This window comes from Sander lucioperca, chromosome 2 (assembly GCF_008315115.2).
Source record: "Sander lucioperca isolate FBNREF2018 chromosome 2, SLUC_FBN_1.2, whole genome shotgun sequence".
Taxonomy (NCBI): domain Eukaryota; kingdom Metazoa; phylum Chordata; class Actinopteri; order Perciformes; family Percidae; genus Sander; species Sander lucioperca.
In genome coordinates this window covers 9,621,920-9,643,510 of record NC_050174.1, presented here as the reverse complement: position 1 = coordinate 9,643,510, position 21,591 = coordinate 9,621,920, and the positions used below count along the sequence as shown (strand labels likewise).

General features: G+C 44.4%; 1 protein-coding gene and 2 long non-coding RNA genes across 5 annotated transcripts in view; 2 read left to right on the top strand and 1 right to left on the bottom strand.

Annotated features, from left to right (window-relative positions):
• Positions 1 to 11,389, top strand: part of LOC116056766 — an 18,531-nt gene extending 7,142 nt beyond the window's left edge. Inside the window, exons 2-3 of the long non-coding RNA XR_004106660.2 lie at positions 2,933 to 2,936; positions 10,953 to 11,389. This is a non-coding gene — a long non-coding RNA (uncharacterized LOC116056766). The remainder of the gene's footprint in view (positions 1 to 2,932; positions 2,937 to 10,952) is intronic.
• The window catches only part of LOC116056759 (zinc finger SWIM domain-containing protein 6), a 50,087-nt gene that overhangs the window by 9,525 nt on the left and 18,971 nt on the right, over positions 1 to 21,591 (top strand). For all 3 annotated transcript variants that reach the window (XM_031309081.2, XM_031309082.2, XM_031309083.2), the window contains exons 2-3: positions 19,058 to 19,414; positions 20,649 to 20,797. In XM_031309081.2, coding sequence (XP_031164941.1) covers positions 19,058 to 19,414; positions 20,649 to 20,797 — 506 coding nt within the window. The remainder of the gene's footprint in view (positions 1 to 19,057; positions 19,415 to 20,648; positions 20,798 to 21,591) is intronic.
• On the bottom strand, positions 10,617 to 21,591 carry LOC116056765. Its single transcript, XR_004106659.2, has 3 exons — positions 21,581 to 21,591; positions 15,722 to 15,724; positions 10,617 to 10,892 (listed from the first exon to the last, which is right to left on the bottom strand). It is a non-coding gene; the product is annotated as an uncharacterized LOC116056765 (long non-coding RNA).

Genomic DNA, 21,591 nt, shown 5'->3' with positions numbered 1-21,591 from the left:
AAGCATTCCTTCCTTGTGTTTATAAGCTCTTGTGATCTCTTTCTCTTTCTCCCCTTCTCAATTTTCCAGTTTCATTTCCCAAGCCAGGCAATAGAAACTCATATCTTATTTACACTGCCCCTATCTAGATACAGCATGTTTCCATAGTGTTTCCTGTGTCCCAAAGGAAAGGCTAGCCGGCTAGCTAGCTCCTGCTTTCTGTGCTGTGCTAAGTGCTAGCAGTCTGCATCCAGACCTCATAGGCTTGTTTCTACATTTAGAAGCTCTCTGTTTACCACTGTCTAGAATTAGCAGAGGAACAGGACTTGGCCTATTTGCTGTGGTGTCTTTCTCTGAAGTTTTTAAATGATCCTCACCCTGATGTTTCCCAGGTATAGAGGATCATGGAACCTTCCCAGGGTTTGGCATGTTCTGCCCTTTTGAAATGAGTCTGTTATCATTACTTTTTGCACAGGTCAAGTCACAGAATCAAAATTCTTACTCAGGCGGGGTATTGAACCTCAATACTTTTTGTTGTTGTTGGGGGCCGAAATGTGTTTGTAGCACAGAGTATTGAAAATTGTCAATCACGGAAAGCTAGCGTTGAATGTCTAGTCCAATTCTAATCTGATTTACTTAAGTTACAAAGTCCTTGTATGGCTGCTTGTTTCATACAATATTTAATAACATCTTCTATTTAACTTATTTTGTTAAAAAAAATCAAAAGAATTACTTTCATATCTAAACTAAAACTGGGTCATCAGCATTAGTAACCATACCCAGCCCTATGTTTTTACATTGCTGTGGTTGCTGCTTTGAAATCGGAGTATTTTGGGGTACATCCCTTGCCATAAGCCTTTGCTGGAAAAAAAAGCTGCGACTCTTTTCTATCATTAGCGGCTAGTGGAATTAGCATCAGAAATCAGATTGTGCGAGTGTAGGTGAAGTAGGCCTACAGATCTACCATTGTTGTTACTTGCCATTGTTGAGGATGTCTGCCACTGTGTGTTAATGCCCTGTCTGTCTACATTCTTGCCCAAAACCCACTATCTGTCTGTCTGTCTGTCTGTCTGTCTGTCTGTCTAGCTAGCTTTTAGCCGGCTAGCTGTCCCTCCTGGGTGGCTACATCACTTCACCTCCTACCCCCCTCACAGCCAGTGACAGCCCAGCCCAGCCCAGGGAGACATGGGTAATGGTCCTTTCTGATGTACAGCCCGACTCAATTGGACTGGATGGAAGACACACGCCTAAAATAACAAAAGGAGGGGAGAGAAAGAGAGGAGGTGGGGAGGGAACGAGCGAAGCGATCGATAAAGCAGGGACACATCGCCTAATAAAGATTTATTCCTTTTTTTCCCTCACCATCCGCCTTGGCAGGGAGAGGGGGAGGAGAGAATGTGATTAGTGGACTTCTTCTCCCAGGGTGCCTCTGATAGCATGTGCTTACGCCTGCCCAGCAGTACCCCAATGCGTTGTGTGTATTTTTGCATCTTTTGTGTGTTTATTGCATGTGTCTGTCTCTCTCCCGAGAGCAAATGGGGGTTAAAACAGTCTTTGTCGTTTGTTCTGCCGGCAGTGGCACTAGCAGCTGCAGCTGTGTCCCTGCCTCTCTCTCTTCCTGTCAGCTAATATTTAGTTAATCTTTGGTCTGGGACCTACGGGACTGGCCGGAGCTCATGGTGCCCCATCCATCTCGCACTGATCTATATTCCACGCTGGATCCCTGTGCCATTAACCACCACCAAGGGGAGGAGAGAAGGGGATAGAGAGGCGCAGAGGTAGAACGAAGACGAAAGGGCAGATGGGTGGAGGGAGAGCTGTAGAGAGACAAGAGAGTGATGGAGAGGAAGCAATAGAGAGAGGGGGGCTATCTACCATCTAAACACTAAATGAGGTGGGAGGGGAGGAGAAGAGGTGGGCCGGCTAGTCTAGCCATGCACAGAAATGTCGCCCCCTAATTTTGAGGAAAAGTCAAATAAAAAAGAAGTGTCCGAAGGGATGCATTTGTCAGGCTTTTTGTTTGTTTTTGGAGCACACCGCTCCCATTCATTCTCTTCCACCTCCTCTTATTTTCTTCCTTATTGGATACTGCTCTGTCATATAGATAGATAGATAGATAGATAGATATATTTTTATTGATCCCCAAAAAATGGGAAATTCCAGTGTTGCAGCAGCAAAATATCAGACACGCAGCACACATACAGAATATACATGAAATAATAGGATACAATATATATGAAATAATAAAAGGATAGAATATAAGAACAAATAATTTAAAATATATACAAGTTGGGAATAAAAATGTACAACTGTTTAACTAGTATTGATTAAAAATGTACAACTGTTTAACTAGTATTGATTAGTCTTTTAGAAGAGCTGGGATTAGTGAAATCCATCTGAAAACAGAATAAACAACAGATAGGTAGGTTGTCCACAAGGAGGTGTGAGAGGTTGAGGAGGAAAAAGGTGGCATAGGAGGAGGAGAAATGAAGAGGCAGAGGTGTGGGAGTGAGTGATCCAAATGCATAGAGCAGGCCACTTCATTGATATGCATTGTGTACTTATGAAGGGGTCCACCTGTGAAGGCTCCAAGTGCTGAGTCACTCACTAACGCACAGCCTAAATGCTTTTATCCCAGACGCCTGGTCCATCTGAATGGAATATAATAGGCCATAAAGTGCTTTGCTAGCAGCGGCTGCTTACCCCATGGCAAACCCTCGCCCCTTGCTCTCCTACTCCAAATCTTATTTCACCACTTTTATAAAAAACAAAGCATGTATGTGCTCTGTTTTAATTACATAGTTTTTTCCTCTTTTTGTCAGTGTTTTCTCTTCTTTCCATCCCTCTTTCCTTATTGTTCCTCCCGCAGTGCTTCTCAGGCAGCCACGGAGAACTCCCTCTTCTCACTTCAGCCCTTATGTCTACACTTCCTGCGAACCTCCCCCCTTTTCAGTCGTGTGTGTGTGTGTGTGTGTGTGTGTGTGTGTGTGTGTGTGTGTGTGTGTGTGTGTGTGTGTGTGTGTGTGTGTGTGTGTGGCACCTGTTTGGGATCTTGGTGTGTGTTTAGGGTCATGCCTGCAGGTTGTGCGTAATGAATAGCAGGGCTGTGCCTGAAGCACAACTGGTTGAGAAGGAGGTAGCCAGAGAATAGCGCACCAGTGACGGAAGGAGAGGAGGAGGATGGAGGGATGGAGGGAAGAGAGGAATGAGGGACCAGGAGGACCAGTGAGGGAGGAAGGGAAGAGTGGTTGCGAAGCCAGTGAGCCTTAACCACCTTCTGTCAGTCTGTCTGCTCTCAGTGCTGTTTTCTCTCTCATAGGAATCTAATGGCTTTTCCACTGTCCTCTTTCCAAACCTCCACCACCACGGTCTCCCCCTTCTCCCTTTTCTCTCTCTCTCTCTCACTTTCCGTATCTCTGTTAAAATTCCCTCCCGAAGTCTCTGCACTATCCTCCCCTGCTACCTCCCCTCCCTCTCTCTCCCTACGTCCTTCCAGCTGCCTGCCAGGGGAACAGCTGACTAAATCTAAAGCTGGGGCCCCTGGCTCTGGCCTCGGCCCGGCCTCAGCTCTGCCACAGCCTCCTCCTATTCTCACCTCCCCTCCCTCCTCTGGCCTCTAGCCCTGGCTCCTCGCTCAGCAGCCCCAGCTCAGCCCTGGCCCTGCCTCTAAGCCTAGGTTCCAGCTCTGCCTGACTATCAGCAGTTCCCTGCAACCATCCCCCTCCATCCCACTCTGGAGCTGAAAAGCCTCAACCCCTCTCTTTCTCTCTCTCCCTGTTTTGCCTATAAGGCTGCCCTCTCTTTCTCTCTTTCTCTGTTTTTTTTTTCACTCTGTATTTTCTTGCTAATTCACTTGATCCCCTCCTCCCTCCTCCCTGCTCTGACGGGCTGTAGCTGGGCCCCTGGTACTGTCCCAACGTATCTGGACTGAGGCCTCATCCAGGTTGGCCGCAGTTCAGTTCTCTGGCTCCTATACCCAGTCTCTCTAGCCAGGCATCTTTCTCTCTCTGGCTAGTAACGTTAGTCACTGTAACTCATTGTGGCTCGCTTTACTCCAAGCCACGTTCAGCTTGTACATTTGGTCGTTTCTGGCTCAACACTTCCTGCAAATCTGTTTATGTCCTTGTGTGTCTCTTTGTCTCCTCGACTCTCGCTTCTGTACGTCTCTTTAACTTGTGTGGACAGGCTCAGCCCCAGCACACAAAAGTGTGCGTCGTGCGAGAGTGTGAAGCATATGACACATGATTGGCAGCAGGGGGAGGATGGGGAAAAGCAGCGGAAGGAGGAAGTGGGCCTTGTCACATCTCTAGGCAAGCCGGGGGCTCGAGTTTGATCGCTGCCCAGGGAAGGGGGCCTTTGTCCCCCCCTCCCCAACCTCTGTGGCTGTCAGAGCAAGGCTGCAGGCTTGTGTGATTAGGTGCAGGCCCAGGTTTCGCCATCACTCTTCTGAACAGACGTTGCCCACAGAAGACACCTGTCAGTGCTCTTCCTCCTCTCTGACACCCAACTGCTCCGAGATGAGCGACACAGGGCTGACAGAATAAAGTTCAGAGAGCACCCCACAGCTAAAGTGGGATGCACACACACACACACACACACACACACACACACACACACACACACACACACAAACATTCCCTTTGTGTGGAAGTGGGCCAAGGAAGCCCAGGCAGGAAGAAGCAGAGTCGGTCTGCGCCAGTTGAAGCAACATCATGGCACACCTCGCAACTCCTCACAGATTATTATTATTCAGCCCACTCCCCGTCTGTCTAATGCCCATTACAGCCTTTGTCATTCTTGATGTCTTTGTTGTCATTTTGTGTTGTTTTGTTTTTGTGTGTATGTGTGAAGAGGAAACTGGGGGGAGAAAAGCAGCAAAAGTTTCCTTTGGAGTCACGTTTTCTCTTGTTGACTGACAGATAAGGGACGATGAAAGCAAATCACAACGTGCCACAGACTTCAAAGGTTCCTGTGTTCCTCCGTTTATTGGCAACAACGCACAACAACCTCTCTCCCAATGTGGATTCTTCAAAATAGGGAGGGAAAAGGCTAGACGAAACAGAGGCAGATGACAAAGAAGCTACCATCCAAACAGCCAGAGGGGGAAGAGGGAGGAGGAGGGGTGCTAAATAATCAGACCTAAGCAATGTAACCAAATCAGACTGCTTTTCAAAAGCATTTTCAATCAAAACGGACTTTTGATGCGCATTTGATTCTGATACCAGGGATGTTTGAGTATAGAAAAAGTGACGGCTTGAAGTTGTAAAGAACTCTCTCTGCTTTGGGGGGAGCTTTGGTACCTTTTTTTGGTGTGTGTGTGTGTGTGTTTTGTACGGACCAGCATAACAGTAATTAACTAAGTGTAAAAGCTAAGATGAAGTAAGCCGCTTGGTTCTGCTCCCCTAACCTTATAGGCTCTCTTTCTCTTTCTCTCTCTCTCTCTCTCTCGCCCTCTCTCTCCCTTTCTCCATTTTATTCTTTCTCTTGTCCAGGATGGCACCCATTGACTGCCACTGACCTAATTTGGGCAAATTTCACTGACCTACTTCATGCGTGAATGCTGACTTGCCCACGGGAGGGGATTCTCTCACACACACATACACACATACTTTTTTTTATATCCTTATGATTAATATGCAGACCCTCAACCTCCTTTACAGTTCCTATGGCGCTGGGCATGTACCCCCCTCAGTTGTGCCCTACACCCTCCTCAATCCCCCCATTAAACCCCCTGCCATAGCCTCCTTCGGCACTCAAATGAAAGTAATGAGGATCTCAAAGTACAGACACGTGGTGAAATATAAACAAAGCTGTTGGCCTTTGTTTCATGTGGTCTCAGCGGTGACATAGTCCTTCACTTCACAAGTCTCTGAAGAGACATAATCAGCGTAATTGCATACATATATGATTACTCTTCTGTCATCTATGAAAATGGCAACTTGAGCAAATTTGATTAAACAATGTAGAGACGTTTTGAGTGTACAGACAATCACAGTAATTCCTTTACAAAGTTAGATGGATAGCGACTACTGTCAGTGGAGCAATGGTGATCCCTTAGGAGGATTGGCATCTTTAACCTACTTGTATTAAACCGCATTCATGCATCATTGTGTTCCTCTAGCAGATTAATTCCCGTTGACTGGACACATAAGGTCCTTTCGAGGGTTTTGGAAAAGGCTTTGTCATAGTTGGATTAGTTTTGCCCTTTTTAACGTGAAGATGATTAGTAATAAACTTCTCTGCCTGCAGCCTCCCACGAGGACATGGTAGTTGGAAGCAAGTCCAACCTGATTCAGTGTTTTGGTCACGCTCATGTGTTATTCTTTGCAAGCTTTTGTGCAGTCGTGCTTTTGTGTGTTTGAAGAAAGAATGAGAGGTATTTGTATTTTTGTTTCTATGTGTGTGGACCTGCCCGCTTTCCTGTGTGCTCGTCTGTTTGCCCACATGTATGCACGGTGTGTGCCCCCACAAATGAATGCAAACACGCATGTACATACACACACACACACACACACACACACACATCAACACGTGTTGTCATGGCAACACATACATATGTCAACAAAAGAGGCTCCAGGGTGAACATTGTCTCCCTCTTGTCCAGCAGGGGTGCATTTTATCTCAATGTAGCCATGAAAGGCAGCTATTTACATGAAACGAGAGCTGTTTCTGGGAAATAGGGGTCTCTCTGAAGGTTTTGATGTCAGCTGCCTGCTTTTAGCTTGAGAGTGGAAACCTAAACCATCTAGAGAGGGAGAGCGAGGGAGAGGAGCGAGTTTTAACCCTACTGAGAGAGCTCAGTTCCCGTATGTGGTTGCAGCTCTTCACCCTGAAAGTATCTCACCGTGTCCTCTCAACACGCTTGGAGAAGGCCAAGCGTAGCGTGTGATTTCAGATGCTTACCGTTTGCACAGAGTAAATCTAACCCCCTTGCTTTATAGTTTATCCTTAAGAGAGTGGTCCTAACATCAACGTCAATATTTACAGGAGTAGCCCGCAGGCAAGAGAATCGACCACCACAATTCAGCAGAGACGTATTCAACCTTTTCTCTTGCTCCCCCTCTCTCCTCTTTGCCTCAATTGTCTTCATCCCGGTAATTCCCATTCTCTGCAGTAGCCCGTCGATCATGGTGCCAGGTGGCTGAGATATTTGTCTTTGGGTCTTTGTTTTGTATTTGTGTGTGTGCATGCAAGGTGCGCCCTGTAATATGCATGCGCAGTATCTTCGACAGCACCGTGGCTTTGACACAGGCTCAGCGGCTGTTTGAAAGATGCTGGATGACGCGTGTCAAGTGATATTAAATGTGAGAGAACCTCCCCTCCTCCCTCATTCGCTCCCCTCTCTGCTCTGCCCATCCCTCCACCGTGGACTGTGTCTGCTGTGGTTAGTGTGTGAGCTATGACACTTTTCAGTGGGGTTTTTAGGGGGGATGGCGCCATGTAGGAGCCTCACATCTCTGTGGGTAGAATGGACACTTTGGCCTACATAAGCTCTTGGAAGGTCAATGGATATACAGCTGAATAGATATAGTTGCGCACATACTATTCCCATGCAAAATTACACATGCTTTGCTCTTTGTAATTTCATAATCGAAACAAATTTGTGTTAAACTGGTTATTGTGTGAGCTACATATTTGTCCATAGTAATCATAATTGCTTGGTAATTGCTCATGAATGGGTGTATTTTAGTAGTTGCAGTGCTTTTGTGTTGTCTTTGTCTATAAAAGAGACATGCTACTGTAAATCCAGGTCACTCGCAGCAAGGCTACCTGCATATTTAGATAATCACACAAGCTTATTTTGTATTTTAGAACAAAGACAGGTCAATTTAAAAAAAATCAGCCACTACAATGAAAAAGTGGCATGTAAAAGGTTAACCTATTTCCTGGTGAATGTATCATTTCTCTGTGGTGTTTGCACACGTGGGTGTATCTGCTTCCATCTGTGTCAGGTAATAACGTGGAAGAATGATTAGTGGGCCAGTGTGCTCAGTGCTATAATGGGACAGCCTGAGCTGGGGGATGTTGGGCAGGGGCAGGTTTACGCCAGGATGTGGCATGCGCCGCCGAACATAGAACATCGAGTGTGACCTCAGTGACTCCAGGAAGGAAGGGGTTAAGCACGAGCCAGCAGGGCTGCATGGGCTGCGTTACGCAAACTGGCGGCTGGCTGGAGCTGAAAGGGGAAGTGCTGAGCTCAGAGGAACACTGGCTCAGTGCCATCGCTCCCTCCTCCCTCTTCTGAAACTCCCCCCTTCGCCTCCCCTGGCCCTCTTCCCCACCTCCCCGCTACAGCTGAGCGCTCCCCATGCTTCCCACCGCCAGGCGTGGTGATGTGTGCCTGTGTGCCTGTGCTGGAATGCAGCTTCCCCCTCGGCTGGGGCCTGTGTATGTGTGTGTGTGTGTATGTTTGTGTGTGGGTGTGCACGTGTGTGTGTGTGTGTCTGTCTGGAATGATGCCTCCCCTTGTCTAGTGTGTGACGTCAGTACACACAACGGGTCAGCTTAGGGCTAGGCAATGTTCCGTGTGTGTGTGTGTGTGTGCGTGTGTGTGTGTGTGTGTGTCATGGGAGGGGGAACAGGGGAGGAGTCAGTTATTGGAGAGAGAAAAAGGAAAGAGGAGGGGCTGTTTGTGAGCAGAAGGAGGTTGACTGCAGGGAGTCACTCAAGCCAGTATGCGTGCATGCATGAAGGCATCATGAGTGTGTGTCAAAGGGTGGGGTTGTGTGTGTGTGTGTGTGTGTGTGTGTGTGTGTGTGTGTGTGTGTGTGTGTGCGTGCGCGTGTACGCATGCGCGTGCGTGCGTCTGCATACATTGGTGTGTGTGTGTGTGTGTGTGTGGTGAAGTGTGTTGAGTGACTTTCCAAACGAAATGGGAAGGGTAAAGAGTGTAAGGTTATTTCCTGGCGTGGACAAGTGAACCTAAAAACACACATACTCGCACATGTGCACACACAGTCATGCGGTAGTTTTCAGTTCAGTGCTGTTAGTGTCCATCTATTTTCATATGCAAATGAATTCAGTTCACTTTCAGCCATGTTAGCACTCACAGTAGTGTATTTTTGTCAGTGTGCTGTACTAGCTTTACACAACCTTTTTGCTACATTTTGTTCTGCCTTTTCTTAACCCTTTTGTGTTTGAGCTTTGATGTCAAGACTAATTTTTGTTTTTGTTTTCTCAAAAAGAATAATCTCAAAAGGATTTATAGGGCAAAGTTCAAATTAAGCAAGACGAACACATCTGTAATCAATTCTGACAGTCACAGCAAATGTCATTACTGCGTGCAAATTATGCACACAATCTAACAAATAAAGCTTCTGCCTCACAAACACACGTTCCAAAACCAATGAAGATCATCTATTGCCATATTCTTGGCGACTTTTTTCTTTGTGCATTCTTCTCGACCGACACAGACTGGCTCATCTCAACCCAGACTCCCCTCCTTCATAAAGGACGCTAGTGCTATAATGTCTCGACTGCATAGGTTTGTCGTTAGAAAGATACTGAAGCCCTGAAGTGGCAGACAATGGCTTTTCAATGGATCCCATTACCTCCATCTATAGCTTGCGTGGCTCTACTGGGACAGACCTCTGCTAATTACACACATTCATTTCCAGCCAGCTGTAATTTCATTCACACTAATGAACCTTGCACATAGATTGGGATAATGTATAGTTAATGTACAGCCAGGAGATGGAATTAGCAGGTTGCTGGCTTCTCCAGTGACAGAGATTTGTTGGATAGTGGCTAAAGAGTAGTTCACCCAATACCACACTTCCACAATACATTCTGAAATGACACCTAATAATAATTAAAGTGTACTAAAGACTAAAGTGTTAAATAGTTAAATACGTAGCCTGCTTTGTTAGAAATGTAATTTGATACAACCAAAAACAAAACAAATCCTTGTTTGCTTTTCTTTTTTTTAGCATGCAGTAGCTGTATTGGACACAACTGTTATCGTTTTAATGTTATTAATAGCTTTGATTGACATAATGGTTTATATATGTTAAAAAATGTTATCTGCATTTAAAAGAATAGTTGACATTTTAGAAAATATGCTTATTTGCTTTCTTGCAGATAGTTAGATAAGAAGATTGACCCCAGTTGTACAGTAAATATTAAGCTACTGCCAGTTAGCTTAGCTTAGCATTAATACTGTATTCAGGGGGAAACAGCTAGCCTGGCTTCGTTCAAAGGAAAGAAAACCGACCTTCTAGCAGGGAGACCAGCATATTGCTGCTCCCGGACAAGAAATAGTCTGGCACATATTCTCCTGTAAAACCAAATCAACCCATTTCTGCACTTCGGTTTGTGAGCGCTTTACACAAAAGAGACAGATTGTATTAGAGGTGATGGTAGGAGGATTTTGTTACTGTAGTGGCAAAATTGCATCTTGTATTAAATCCACTTCTGTCAGCGGTAGGCACAATTAGTCTTGACTCGTTCTTTATTTCCAGTCCTTTAGTTAAGTTTGCAGACAGGTACTCACAGAATAGACATCACTGCGTTGCGTTTTGTGAATTTATTAGCAAACTTTCCTGTACAGCCAAAGTCCTCTGTTTTCATCCAAACATTTCCCCGAGCTTCTCTCAGACAGAAATCCACATTGAAAACGTCCAACTCGCTGGTCTAACTTTCCGACCTTGTTACATTACTCATTCGTTACAGACTTTTCATTACTTTTTACGGTCAAAAAAACATTTTGCCCCGCAGCTACCGCTGACCCAAAACACTCATTCTCTAGCAAAACAAAAGGGCACCTGCGCAGTAGCTCGAACATAGAACTAGAGTAAATTAGATCTGTAACAACGCTCATAGTTGAATACAATGTACGTCAACATCAAATAACTATAATAATATAGAAACTTAAACATTAGTAAATACAAAAACTCAAAATGACCATTAGTTAGCTTTGGCTCTTACAGTTACCTTTGGATGGAGTCAGGCTAACTATAGTCTTGCTTTGCCAGACTGTTACGGCCACAGCAAACAAACACAACTTAGGCTAAATGTGACCGTCAACATATTGAATAACACCAAACCTGAGGAATAATTAAAGTAAATCAAAGTTTATTTACAACTTAACTACTAATTAAATTAATTAAACCAAAACTATGGGAGTCTGGAGGTCTGGCTAAAAAGAACAAAAGAAGGGAAGAAGCCTGAGCCAACCCATCAAGGGCCGTCGGACCCAGAACTCCCCCCCCAAACTAAAAAGTAGTAACTAACTAACAGAAACAAAGCCACGAAAACTATACTACCAGACCTCCATCCTCAAAGCAATGAAACAATGAAAGACAAAAGTAGGTAACAAAAGGAACAACGGTGATCCGAGCTGCTTCAGTCACTGACTAGGCATTCCTGTCTCCCAGCCTCTTATATCCAGGGGCGGGGCCACCACCAATCAGAGATCAGGACCACCTGAGATGAAGAGAGAGGCGAAAATAGTGATTTTTTTTTTATTAAGATAAAAAAATATATATATATCACCAACAATACAACATAATTACAGACGCGACAGTGCGTCAGCCACAACATTATCCCTGCCACGGATATGCTTAACATCTACATTGAAGGCTTGCATAAAAATACTCCAGCGCTTCAGCCTTTGATTTGTGTTACGCATTGTCTGCAAAAACACGAGAGGATTACGATCAGTAAAAACAGTGACGGGAACATTACATGACCCAACATACACCTCAAAATTGTTTAAAGCCAGAACCATAGCAAGGGCCTCTTTCTCGATCGTAGAGTACACGCGCTGATGACGATTGAACCTTTTGGAGAAGTAGGACACTGGATGTTCCACTCCATCAGCACTATCTTGGAGAAGAACAGTTCCCGTCCCCCAATTCGCTCGCATCAATTGTCAGTTTAAATGGCTGATCAAAATTAGGCGCAGCAAGCACAGGAGCATCAGTCATCAGGGCTTTAATCTGTTGAAAAGCATAGTTACATCTGTCAGACCACACAAATTGAACTTTTGGGCTAAGCAGGGAAGTTAATGGTGCAGCTACAGTCGAAAAGTTTTTACACCTGAGATGAAGAGAGAGGAAAATAGAGCAGGGTGGGGAGCACATAACACAGACCCTCCTCCAAAGCGCGCAGAAGGAGGGTCTGGATACACCACATAGCATTCGGGGATGGGAGGAAAACGTGCTCTGGTTTAATGGCATTTCTTTAAACCAATCAGAATCGTCATGGGTGGCGCTTAGCTCCGCACAGAGCCGCTGCAAAATAGTCGTGTGAGAGAAAACTCAGATTGGACAGATAGTCTAGCTAGCTGTCTCAATTTACCATGCAGAGATCTGAGGAGCAGTTAACCATAGTCCTCATTAATCCACCAAATTTAAAATTCCAACACAAAGAAAGCGGAAGGAAACGGAAAATACATGCATCCAGCGGAATTTCCTGCGGCACCGGAGCAATCCCAGAAGTGTAACGTCAAGGCTATAGACTAGGCTAACTGTTTCCCCTTGTTCCCGGTCTTTGTGTTAAGCTAAGCTAACCAGTTGCTGGCTCCAGCTTTACTGTAAAGACATGATAGTGCTATACATTTTCTCATCTAACTATCAACAAGAAAGTTAATTTCCAATGTCAAACTATTCCTTTACACAGAATCTTGCCCCAGCTAATTTTCTAAGACGCGGTCTTTCATCTGTTACTAACAGAACTCATTTGCTCATCACTTTAATCTTTTGTCTTGTGTCTATCACATCCCTGAACAGAGGCGTCACTGTCTTTCTGTGCTGGTCAGCCTTCTGAACGCCAACCTTTGGGATCAGTCAGCAGAGCAGTAGCACCAGCTCTGCCTGACAGGCCCAATCCAGCAAAATTAGAATCCATTTTGAAAGTGATGGTTAGAAAATTGCAAGTCATTCCTGATGTACCGCGTGGCAACTAAGTGGCAGCAGCCCAGTAGTCGACTGTCATTTCAACCGCCAGCTGATGACAACTCCAATCACCCACACAGCCGTCAATGCACACACACACACACACACACACACACACACACACACACACACACACACACACACACACACACACACACACACACATATATTATTTCCCTCCCATCTCTATGATTAGCGTGCATATTTTGCTGTCAGAATCTCAAGTGGAAGTAAAAGCATTGAAATTCATAGAATATCTCAAAACATTAATTCATGCTCGTTTGTGTCTGTCGGGATAAGCATTCAGACTGCGAGGTAGTACGTGTTTTAGTTGGTGCCTGGTGTAGATGTGCGGGTGATGAAAACACACCCGGGGAGTCTTCCAGAGGGTTTAAGGCATAAATATGGCCGCCCCTGGAGCTCAGCTGTGTTATTCCAGCCCGTCCCACACCTAGGGCACACACACATACACACACACGCCTGGAGCAAGGTCTCCTGCAGGATAGCATTGATCTCTGTTTATAGTCTCTGTATGGGTGCTTCCTTATAGGACCACACATGCATGTACTCCTTGTTACTCATACAGAACTACCCTGTAAGATGCTGAAAGGCCTTGTTTTTGTCTTTATAGGCGTATTAACTGGGCCAGTTCAAGGAGCCACAATGACGGAAATCGTCCTTTAGCTGTGGGTGGGAAAGGGGTGGTGTAATAGGTGGGGGTTGCCCAACAATTCTTGACCCTACCTCGACCTGCTTTGGAGCTTTGCTTGTCTTCAGTTGTGGTTCAGATCTCCTTTCAGTAGGGCCCCTAGTTGAGTCCAACCAAACGGATTGGATTCCAGTGGCTTACTTTCTCAGTGAGGTTTTAGCTATCTTTGGTCAACACAGAGTAGGATCCCACGTTAAAGCTCCAACTACTGCAGGTGGCCCCCTGTGGATCAGAGAAGCTCTAGCAGGACAGAGTTGGATTTAGGTGTTGCTCTCCGTTTGTCTGCAGCTCATGAGGTAATTTGATTAATGTGCAAGGCTAAAGTGAATGGGCACAGGCGAATGGACCTTAAATATCTATTTGCTTTCTCTGTTTCTTCCTCTTTACTTTTGTTGACTCGCTTTCACACCAGACCATTTGTTTCATTTGTCATGTATTCAGAATCTCTCTCTCTCACCCTCACACACACACACACACACACACACACACACACACACACACACACACACACGCACACACGCACACACGCACACACACACACACACGCAAATACAACGGATGACTGCTGTCTGAACTGCATGGTGCCATATTAGATTTAGGTGACAGTCACTCATGGACCAATTCAGCCAATAAACTTAATGACCTCCCCACTGCTGGGCCTGAATTTTCTCCATTGACTTGGAATCTTAATTTGATTGTGGAAATATATGTATGTTGCTCAATCTAATTTACTCCAGTGATTTTGGAACACTGAGCACTTTTGTGCTTAGGCAAGCAAACCTTTCAGGGCTGGCCCGATACCCACCGCCTGCCTTCATGTGGGAAGCTAAATCCTGTTTTATAGGGAGCATATAAAGGTGGCATTCTTCCATCACTGGAGATGTATGTAGAAGGAGTTGCAGGTGTTAGTCTGGGCCTTTCCTCTCTGAAATAAGAGCAGGAGTCCGGTAATTCTGGGGCCCCTTGTTGTTGAATAGACACAAGTGGTCCTAGCTGGTCAAGAGAGCGCACGCTGGCTTATCTGCACTTATACAAGTTCAAAACCATAGAGAAAGATAGAACAAAGTGCTATTTGGGGGAATGCTTTGATGTGGGTCCCCCCAAAAATGTGGGTGGTCTGCAGGCTTTTGAACATATGTATACATTCGCTAATTCTCACTCACTCTTTCACACACTGTTCTTGCTGCCTTACACAGCTCCTCGGGCCAAGTGTGATTTCACCAGGGCGGTCACAAGGGGTTTCTAGGGCAACCTCACAGAGGCCTTGTTCTAAAAATGGCCGCCATGGTTACTTTGAAAGCCAACCCTGGCCTCTTGAACATGCACAGAAAAGAGCCCTGAGCACCACTCAGGGAGGGGAGTTGGGTGGACTGGGTGAGGGGGAAACCAGGCTCTTTAATAACTAGCACATGAGACATTGAAGGTTTCATACCCACCCAACCAGTAGTCATGTGTGTGTGCGTGCATGTGTGTGTACCTAAACAGTAATAGCCCTGTACTCTGTGCTTGGCTAAATTAAAAGGGCATTTTTGGCGTGGGGGGCAGTTTTTTGGTGCCCAGACGATTGGACGGGGAAAGGCGAAACTCATTACTTACCCATCTGTCAGAGAGTGAGAGAGAAAGCGCTGTGGGAATGTGGATGGATGGAGGGAGGGAGGGACGCATGAAAGGGGCTTGGAAGGGGAGAGAGTGAGAGTGTCCATTAAAGCAAAGGGAAAGCACAGCACTACTGACTTTTCCAACAGGGATAAGTCTTTTATCACCATGTAGTTTTTCATAGTCATACGCATTTAGAATTTAAAGAAAGTATCCGTGTTAATTTTCCCTATGAGGAAAAAGAAAGACATTTGCAAAATAAACTGCAGCTGCCTTTACGAGTGTGTGTGTGTGTGTGTGTGTGTGTGTGTGTGTGTGTGTGTGTGTGTGTGTGTGTACGTTTGATTCAGAGGCTGATTTTTCTTTGAGCTCTCTCAGCCTCACATGTTTTTGATGTTCTCTTCTCTCTCCCCTCTCTGGACCAGGGGCCACTCTTGTGTCACACACACATACACAATCACACACACACACATACAATCACACACACACACACACACATACACAATCTCACACACACACACACACACACACACACACACACACACTAAATGTATTGGCAAGTATTAAAAGTCATTGCTCATTTGTATGTTATTACACAGCTAAATAAGTTAGCTCTCCATTCTACAACCAGCTGCACCATGTAAACCTTTTTGTCTCGTTTAAGAATGACTCAGTATATATATCTCTCTCTCTCTCTCTCTCTCTCTCTCTCTCTCTCTCTCTCTCTCTCTCTCTCTCTCTCTCTCTCTCACTCTCTCTCACTCTCACAGCTGTAGACGTATAGGCTTTGAATACTGCAGATGCAAGTGGCTGCCATATTCGATCCACACCCCTTTTCTGTGGATATTGTTAACGAAACATGTGCTTCCTCTGCCAGCTGGCTTTCCGAAATGGAAAAGCATATCTCCATGGCAATGTTCTGCAGTTCTGCACTGTTGGATATTTGCAGCCAACACTTCTTAGTTCTACAAAGTGATACAGTAACATTGCTATTTCAGTTTAGATGCTCTTTCAAATGTTGCAGTATTGCAACATTGGTGCTAATGGAGCTTTTTTAATTTTGGATTGATAAAATTGTACTAGGCCTCAGTCAACTCATATAAAGGCTGTTTAAATGGGTTTCCTGACTGTGTCTTTTTTACTTAAAGCGTAACTCTCGCCAAAATGCAACCTAGGGTTTTTTTGTGAATGTACCCGAGTCAAACTTTCGTTTAAAAGCATATTTAGGACGGAAGCGCCACTTTTAAGATTTACCGTATTTTCGTTTTTCGGTCAAATGGCCTTTTGAATGGGAGTGCTAGGGGCACTTTTATGCTAGCCTCAAAATAGCTATTTTTAAAACACTAAGAAGGCTCGACACAACATGAAACTTTGCTCGAAGTATCACCAGGGGCTCTACACCTTAACGAAAGCATTGACAACATTGTTTGCTTACACAGAGTTTACTCAAAAGAGAGGTTTTGAGCAACTCACTGTAGCTGTTGTTCTTCCAGTCGCCGTCTATCGAGCCAGTCAAAAATAGTTGAGGGAGGAGAGTAAAGATGGAAAGCTCCAAAAGCTTAGTTCCATATAAATGCACGGCTAATTCGTTGTTTTGTCGTTAGTGAAACACAATATTGACCTTGTAGTTGAAAAAGGAGCCTCATATAAGAATGACATTTCCTCCTATGGAGTCCGTTCATTCGCATTCGGAGATCACCTATTTTGACTGGGAAAATGGCGGATAGCGTAAACAACAACTGCTAACGTCAGTTGCTCAAAACCTTTCTTTTTAGTAAACTCTGGGTACACAAACAATGTTGTCAATGCTTTTGTTAAGGTGTAGAGCCTCTGGCGAAACTTCGAGCAAAGTTTCATGTTGTGTCGAGCCTTCTTAGTGTTTTAAAAATAGCTATTTTGTGGCTAGCATAAAAGTGCCCCTAGCACTCCCATTCAAAAGGCCATTTGACCGAAAAATGAAAATACGGTAAATCTTAAAAGTGGCGATTCCGTCCTAAATATGCTTTTAAATGAAAGTTTGACTCGGGTACATTCACAAAAAGACCCTAGGTTGCATTTTGGCGAGAGTTACGCTTTAACTGCTTTTGGGAGACTGCAGAGACCAGCTTGTTTGTTTGCTTATTTTTCTATCCATCCCGAGGGCATCATCAACACTATAGCCAAGGGTTGTGACCCCGTTTCACTTGCATTCATAGTGCACTCTTGAACCATCAAAGAGGAAGTGGAGCTACTTTAACCTGACCGTTCATCTTGCTTGTGTACCCCTCACCCCATTTCCATCTACATCCCATGAAATATTCCACCCGTCCCTTCTTTCTTACCTAATGTAGAGGCCCAGAAAATGCTTTGATATCTGCGTTAATGCATGCTTGATATCACAGCGATGCGTGTGCTCAGCCCTTTGATAAACGTATTTAAGAGATGTATGTCTTTGCCTGGTCCATATGCATTTCAGAGATCTCTCCTGTGCACATAAATGCATTCATAAGCTACTCTTCGTCTCTCCTAACCACTCCCATTATTAATAAATGCATGATCTCACGCGGCGGCTCAGTGTGTGCGTACATGTGTCTCTTTCATATGCTCATCAGTGTGTGTTTTAGGCCACTGCCGGGGACCCCGCCCTGCTCATTCATATTCATCCTCGCATAATAACTAGCCGCGCCTCCGGAAAGCGCAGTCAGGATAAGATCAAACATTATATTCAAACAAGAGGCTGTATAATTCATACTGTAACAGCCGTGCTCACTGCTCACTTCCTCGTCTCTTTCTCAGTTCCTCTTGCAGTGGTTCCCCGATCTGGGTTCCTGCATCTAGATATCTGTCTAGGCTCATTGACTCTCTCTCAGAGTGGTAACAGTGGTCTGAAGCTGGTCCTGATCATGCTCTCATGATAAGAGAGCATGGGGCCTTCGCCAGGTGACTGTGTCTTACTGAGTGTGTTTCAGCCTGAGTGTGTTCATTCCTAAAGAGATTTATTCACTAATGTAATTTACTAAAGGCCACATTCAATGAGTTGATCAAGTCATCCAATTCTCATTTAACAGATGTTTAGGCCAAACCTCCAGTTGTTGGCTCTGTATGGGAACGATAGATGCCTGATATCTCTGTCGTATTTAACGACCATTGGTTTAACCTCTGAATAAAGTCGCTCGGCTTGAAAGTTAATGACTAAAAATGGCTGTATTAGTTTATTACTAAATGAGTAGTCTGGTTCATTGCTGGGATAAAGCCTGACATCCGGTCTCTCATGCGCTGGGTGTCCCTCCCTTCTATCTATTTTGCAAGGGCACCCTTGCTGTATCTGGGTAGTGGATGGTTATTAAGAAATTAAGATGGTTATTAAGAAATACAGAGCTTTTTCCCTCTATCCCAGAATAGATAAGCGGTATAGCCAGACCATACTCCAGCACTGACACTGCGCTGTAGAGATAGGTCTGGCAATGTAAGACTACTAAATAAGTTCAACAAAGGAATTAAGTAGTATAGGGCTTCAACCAACAATTATTTTCAGTATTGATTAGTCTGAGGATTATTTTCTCGATAAATCAATTAATCCTTTGTTATATAAAATGTCCCATGAGCCCATTACAAGTCCACAGAGCCCAGATATTCAGTTAACTATCATCTAAGACAAAGAACATTTGAGAAATATTTGAGAAGCTGAAAGCAGTAAATTGTTGGAATTTTTGCTTGAGAAAATATTTCAATGATTAACCAAACATTTCATTCATATTTATGTATTAGTTGATGGACTATTAGTGTCAGCTCTGAAGGAAAGACCGAGGAGACGACGGAGACAAGGATACCTCTACATACATTTTAAATCTATTTAAAGAGCTCTTTCTTGAAAAAAAAAAATCTTTCTCTTTTTCAGGTTTCCATCTCAGCGGCACAGTGACGGACCCGGCCACACCCTCGACCCCAGAGCTCGTTTGCAGCGTCAGTGTCAGCTTCGACCGCTGCAAGATCACGGCGGTAACATGCACCTGCGGCAACAAAGACATCTTCTACTGCGCCCATGTAGTGGCACTGTCACTTTACAGAGTACGGAAGCCCGAGCAGGTCAAACTGCACCTGCCCATCTCAGAAACCCTGTTCCAGATGAGCAGAGACCAGCTGCAGAAGTTCGTTCAGTATCTGATTTCAGTCCATCACACCGAAGTGTTGCCTACCGCACAGAAACTGGCTGATGAGATTCTGTCGCAGAACTCGGAGATCAACCAGGTCCATGGTGAGGGAAAGTGTGTATGTCAGTGAGTGGAAGTGTGTGTGTGTTTGTGTGCCTCTACATGTATGCATGCGTGTATTGACTGTGCAATGAAGGTAAAGTGTGACAGGATCAATGTTACTCATTAGTGAGATCCAGACAGTAGAGGAGACGCTGTGTGCTACTAATCAACACTATAGACCAGTTACTTACCTCTGAGAACGAGAGAACGATACAGAAACAGAGACGAAGAGGTTAGCAGTGAGATAAAGAAAGGTGCATATCTCTTGTTATAGATACTGTACTTGTTCCTTTAATAAAAGAGGGAGAAACTGAATGTCAAACGACACAAAGACACCAGTGAAAACAGGCAACTGATGAAGACATGAAAAAGCACACATTTGTTATCGTCAAACTGGTTTGTAACTCAGAAGTAGTGATAGAAGAAGAAGGCTAAAACAGGAAAAGAAGTCCAAAATTGAGGCATACAGGAAAATAAATTAGATTATGGAATTTAAAGAGAGGTGGACGAAAAGGAGAGAGATGGGAAGAGGAAAGAAGAATAGAGATAGAAACTTCTGGGAATGGGCGTCAGAAACCAAGAAGCAGCTCGGAACGAGAGAGATATTCATCATAAAAGTGCCGTGAAGTGTTTTTTATTTATTTAACAGACTATTGATTTGTTGCCCTTCCATCAATAATCCTGTAAAACTGGATTAAAGCATCTGACTGAATTACTCCTATCAAATTAACCTATTTGAGTGTCTTTAGGTGCTTGCGCTGATTTATTTACATTTATGCTTTTTAGAATTGCAGTCCTTATTTAATTTCTTCACTTTTTTTTACATACTATGAAAGCATACTGTGCTGTCCTTATAATTTGGGATTACAAAATCGATGCGTGTGTGGGATGGACAATATGACTTTCTATGACATTTGTTTAGTTTTGCTTTGGGCTGCTTTCACAAAATATGTTTGAAAGCAGTGAAAAAAATACTGTTAAGGTTAGAATGAGGTAAAATTAGACCGATAAAGATAAGGTTAACGGTATGTGCATCTGCATACATACAAAGAAGAAATGAAGCTGGATTTAATAATACTCTACCATTTAAGTGTAGTGAATTTGAACATTATTTATGCATCTGTATAATATACTGCATATGAGCATATACTGTTGATAAATCATTCTATACCAGGAACACAGTGGCCTATCGCACATATAACATATTTGTCTGTGTGTGTGTGTGTGTGCGTGTAGGGGCCCCGGACCCCACAGCAGGAGCCAGTGTAGACGATGAGAACTGCTGGCATCTGGATGAGGAGCAGGTTCAGGAGCAAGTCAAGCTCTTCCTGTCGCAGGGAGGATACCACGGCTCGGGCAAGCAACTCAACCTGCTCTTTAGCAAGGTCAGGAGCCAGCAACATTCATTCATCCACATACAGAACATAACAACACACATACCAACCCTGACCGCCACAGGCACAGGCACGCAGTTCATCCTGCCTGTGTGCTTCCCTGCCTTTAGGTGTTCTCGTCTCTATACAAGAACACAAAAATGCAGTCTCACCCTAATCCTCCCCTCTGCATCCTGTTTATAAATATTTTCTCTTTAGTGCACTTCTCTTCCCTTATGAAAAGAGGCCTTCTCTGTTCAAAGTAATCCCAGACAAAACAACTTACATATATTGGCACATACATTAAAAGGCAGACTGCTTCTTAGCTAGAGCTAATTGCAGAAAGGAAGTGCAACATGAAGAGAGAGAACGAGGTATAGAAAGAGAAAAAGCTCGCTCTGTGTACTACTCTGTACCCACCATTACATGATTACATGAGAGATGTGTGGTTCTCTCTGTTGCCTGGCAGAGCTAGGCCAACATTAATGTTGTGCACTATGTAAAGACTGCAAGCTAAGAACATTATCATCCACCCTGCCTGGCTTTTAGAATGTCTCTCAGCTTCATGCTTTTTGATGCCCGTTATATCCTTGTCAGCACACACACCCACTGACAGCCATATATACATCTTGTCCACTCACACGCCCACGTTGAGAGTCACGTACACATTCATGTGTACACCGAGCTACCCTCAAATGATAAACCCACAACATATGTGCATTTGTGTATGTATGCGCTCCTGTGTCTTTGGCTTTTTCTTGGTGTATGTTTGTGAATACATCAGAATCAGAATACTTTATTGATCC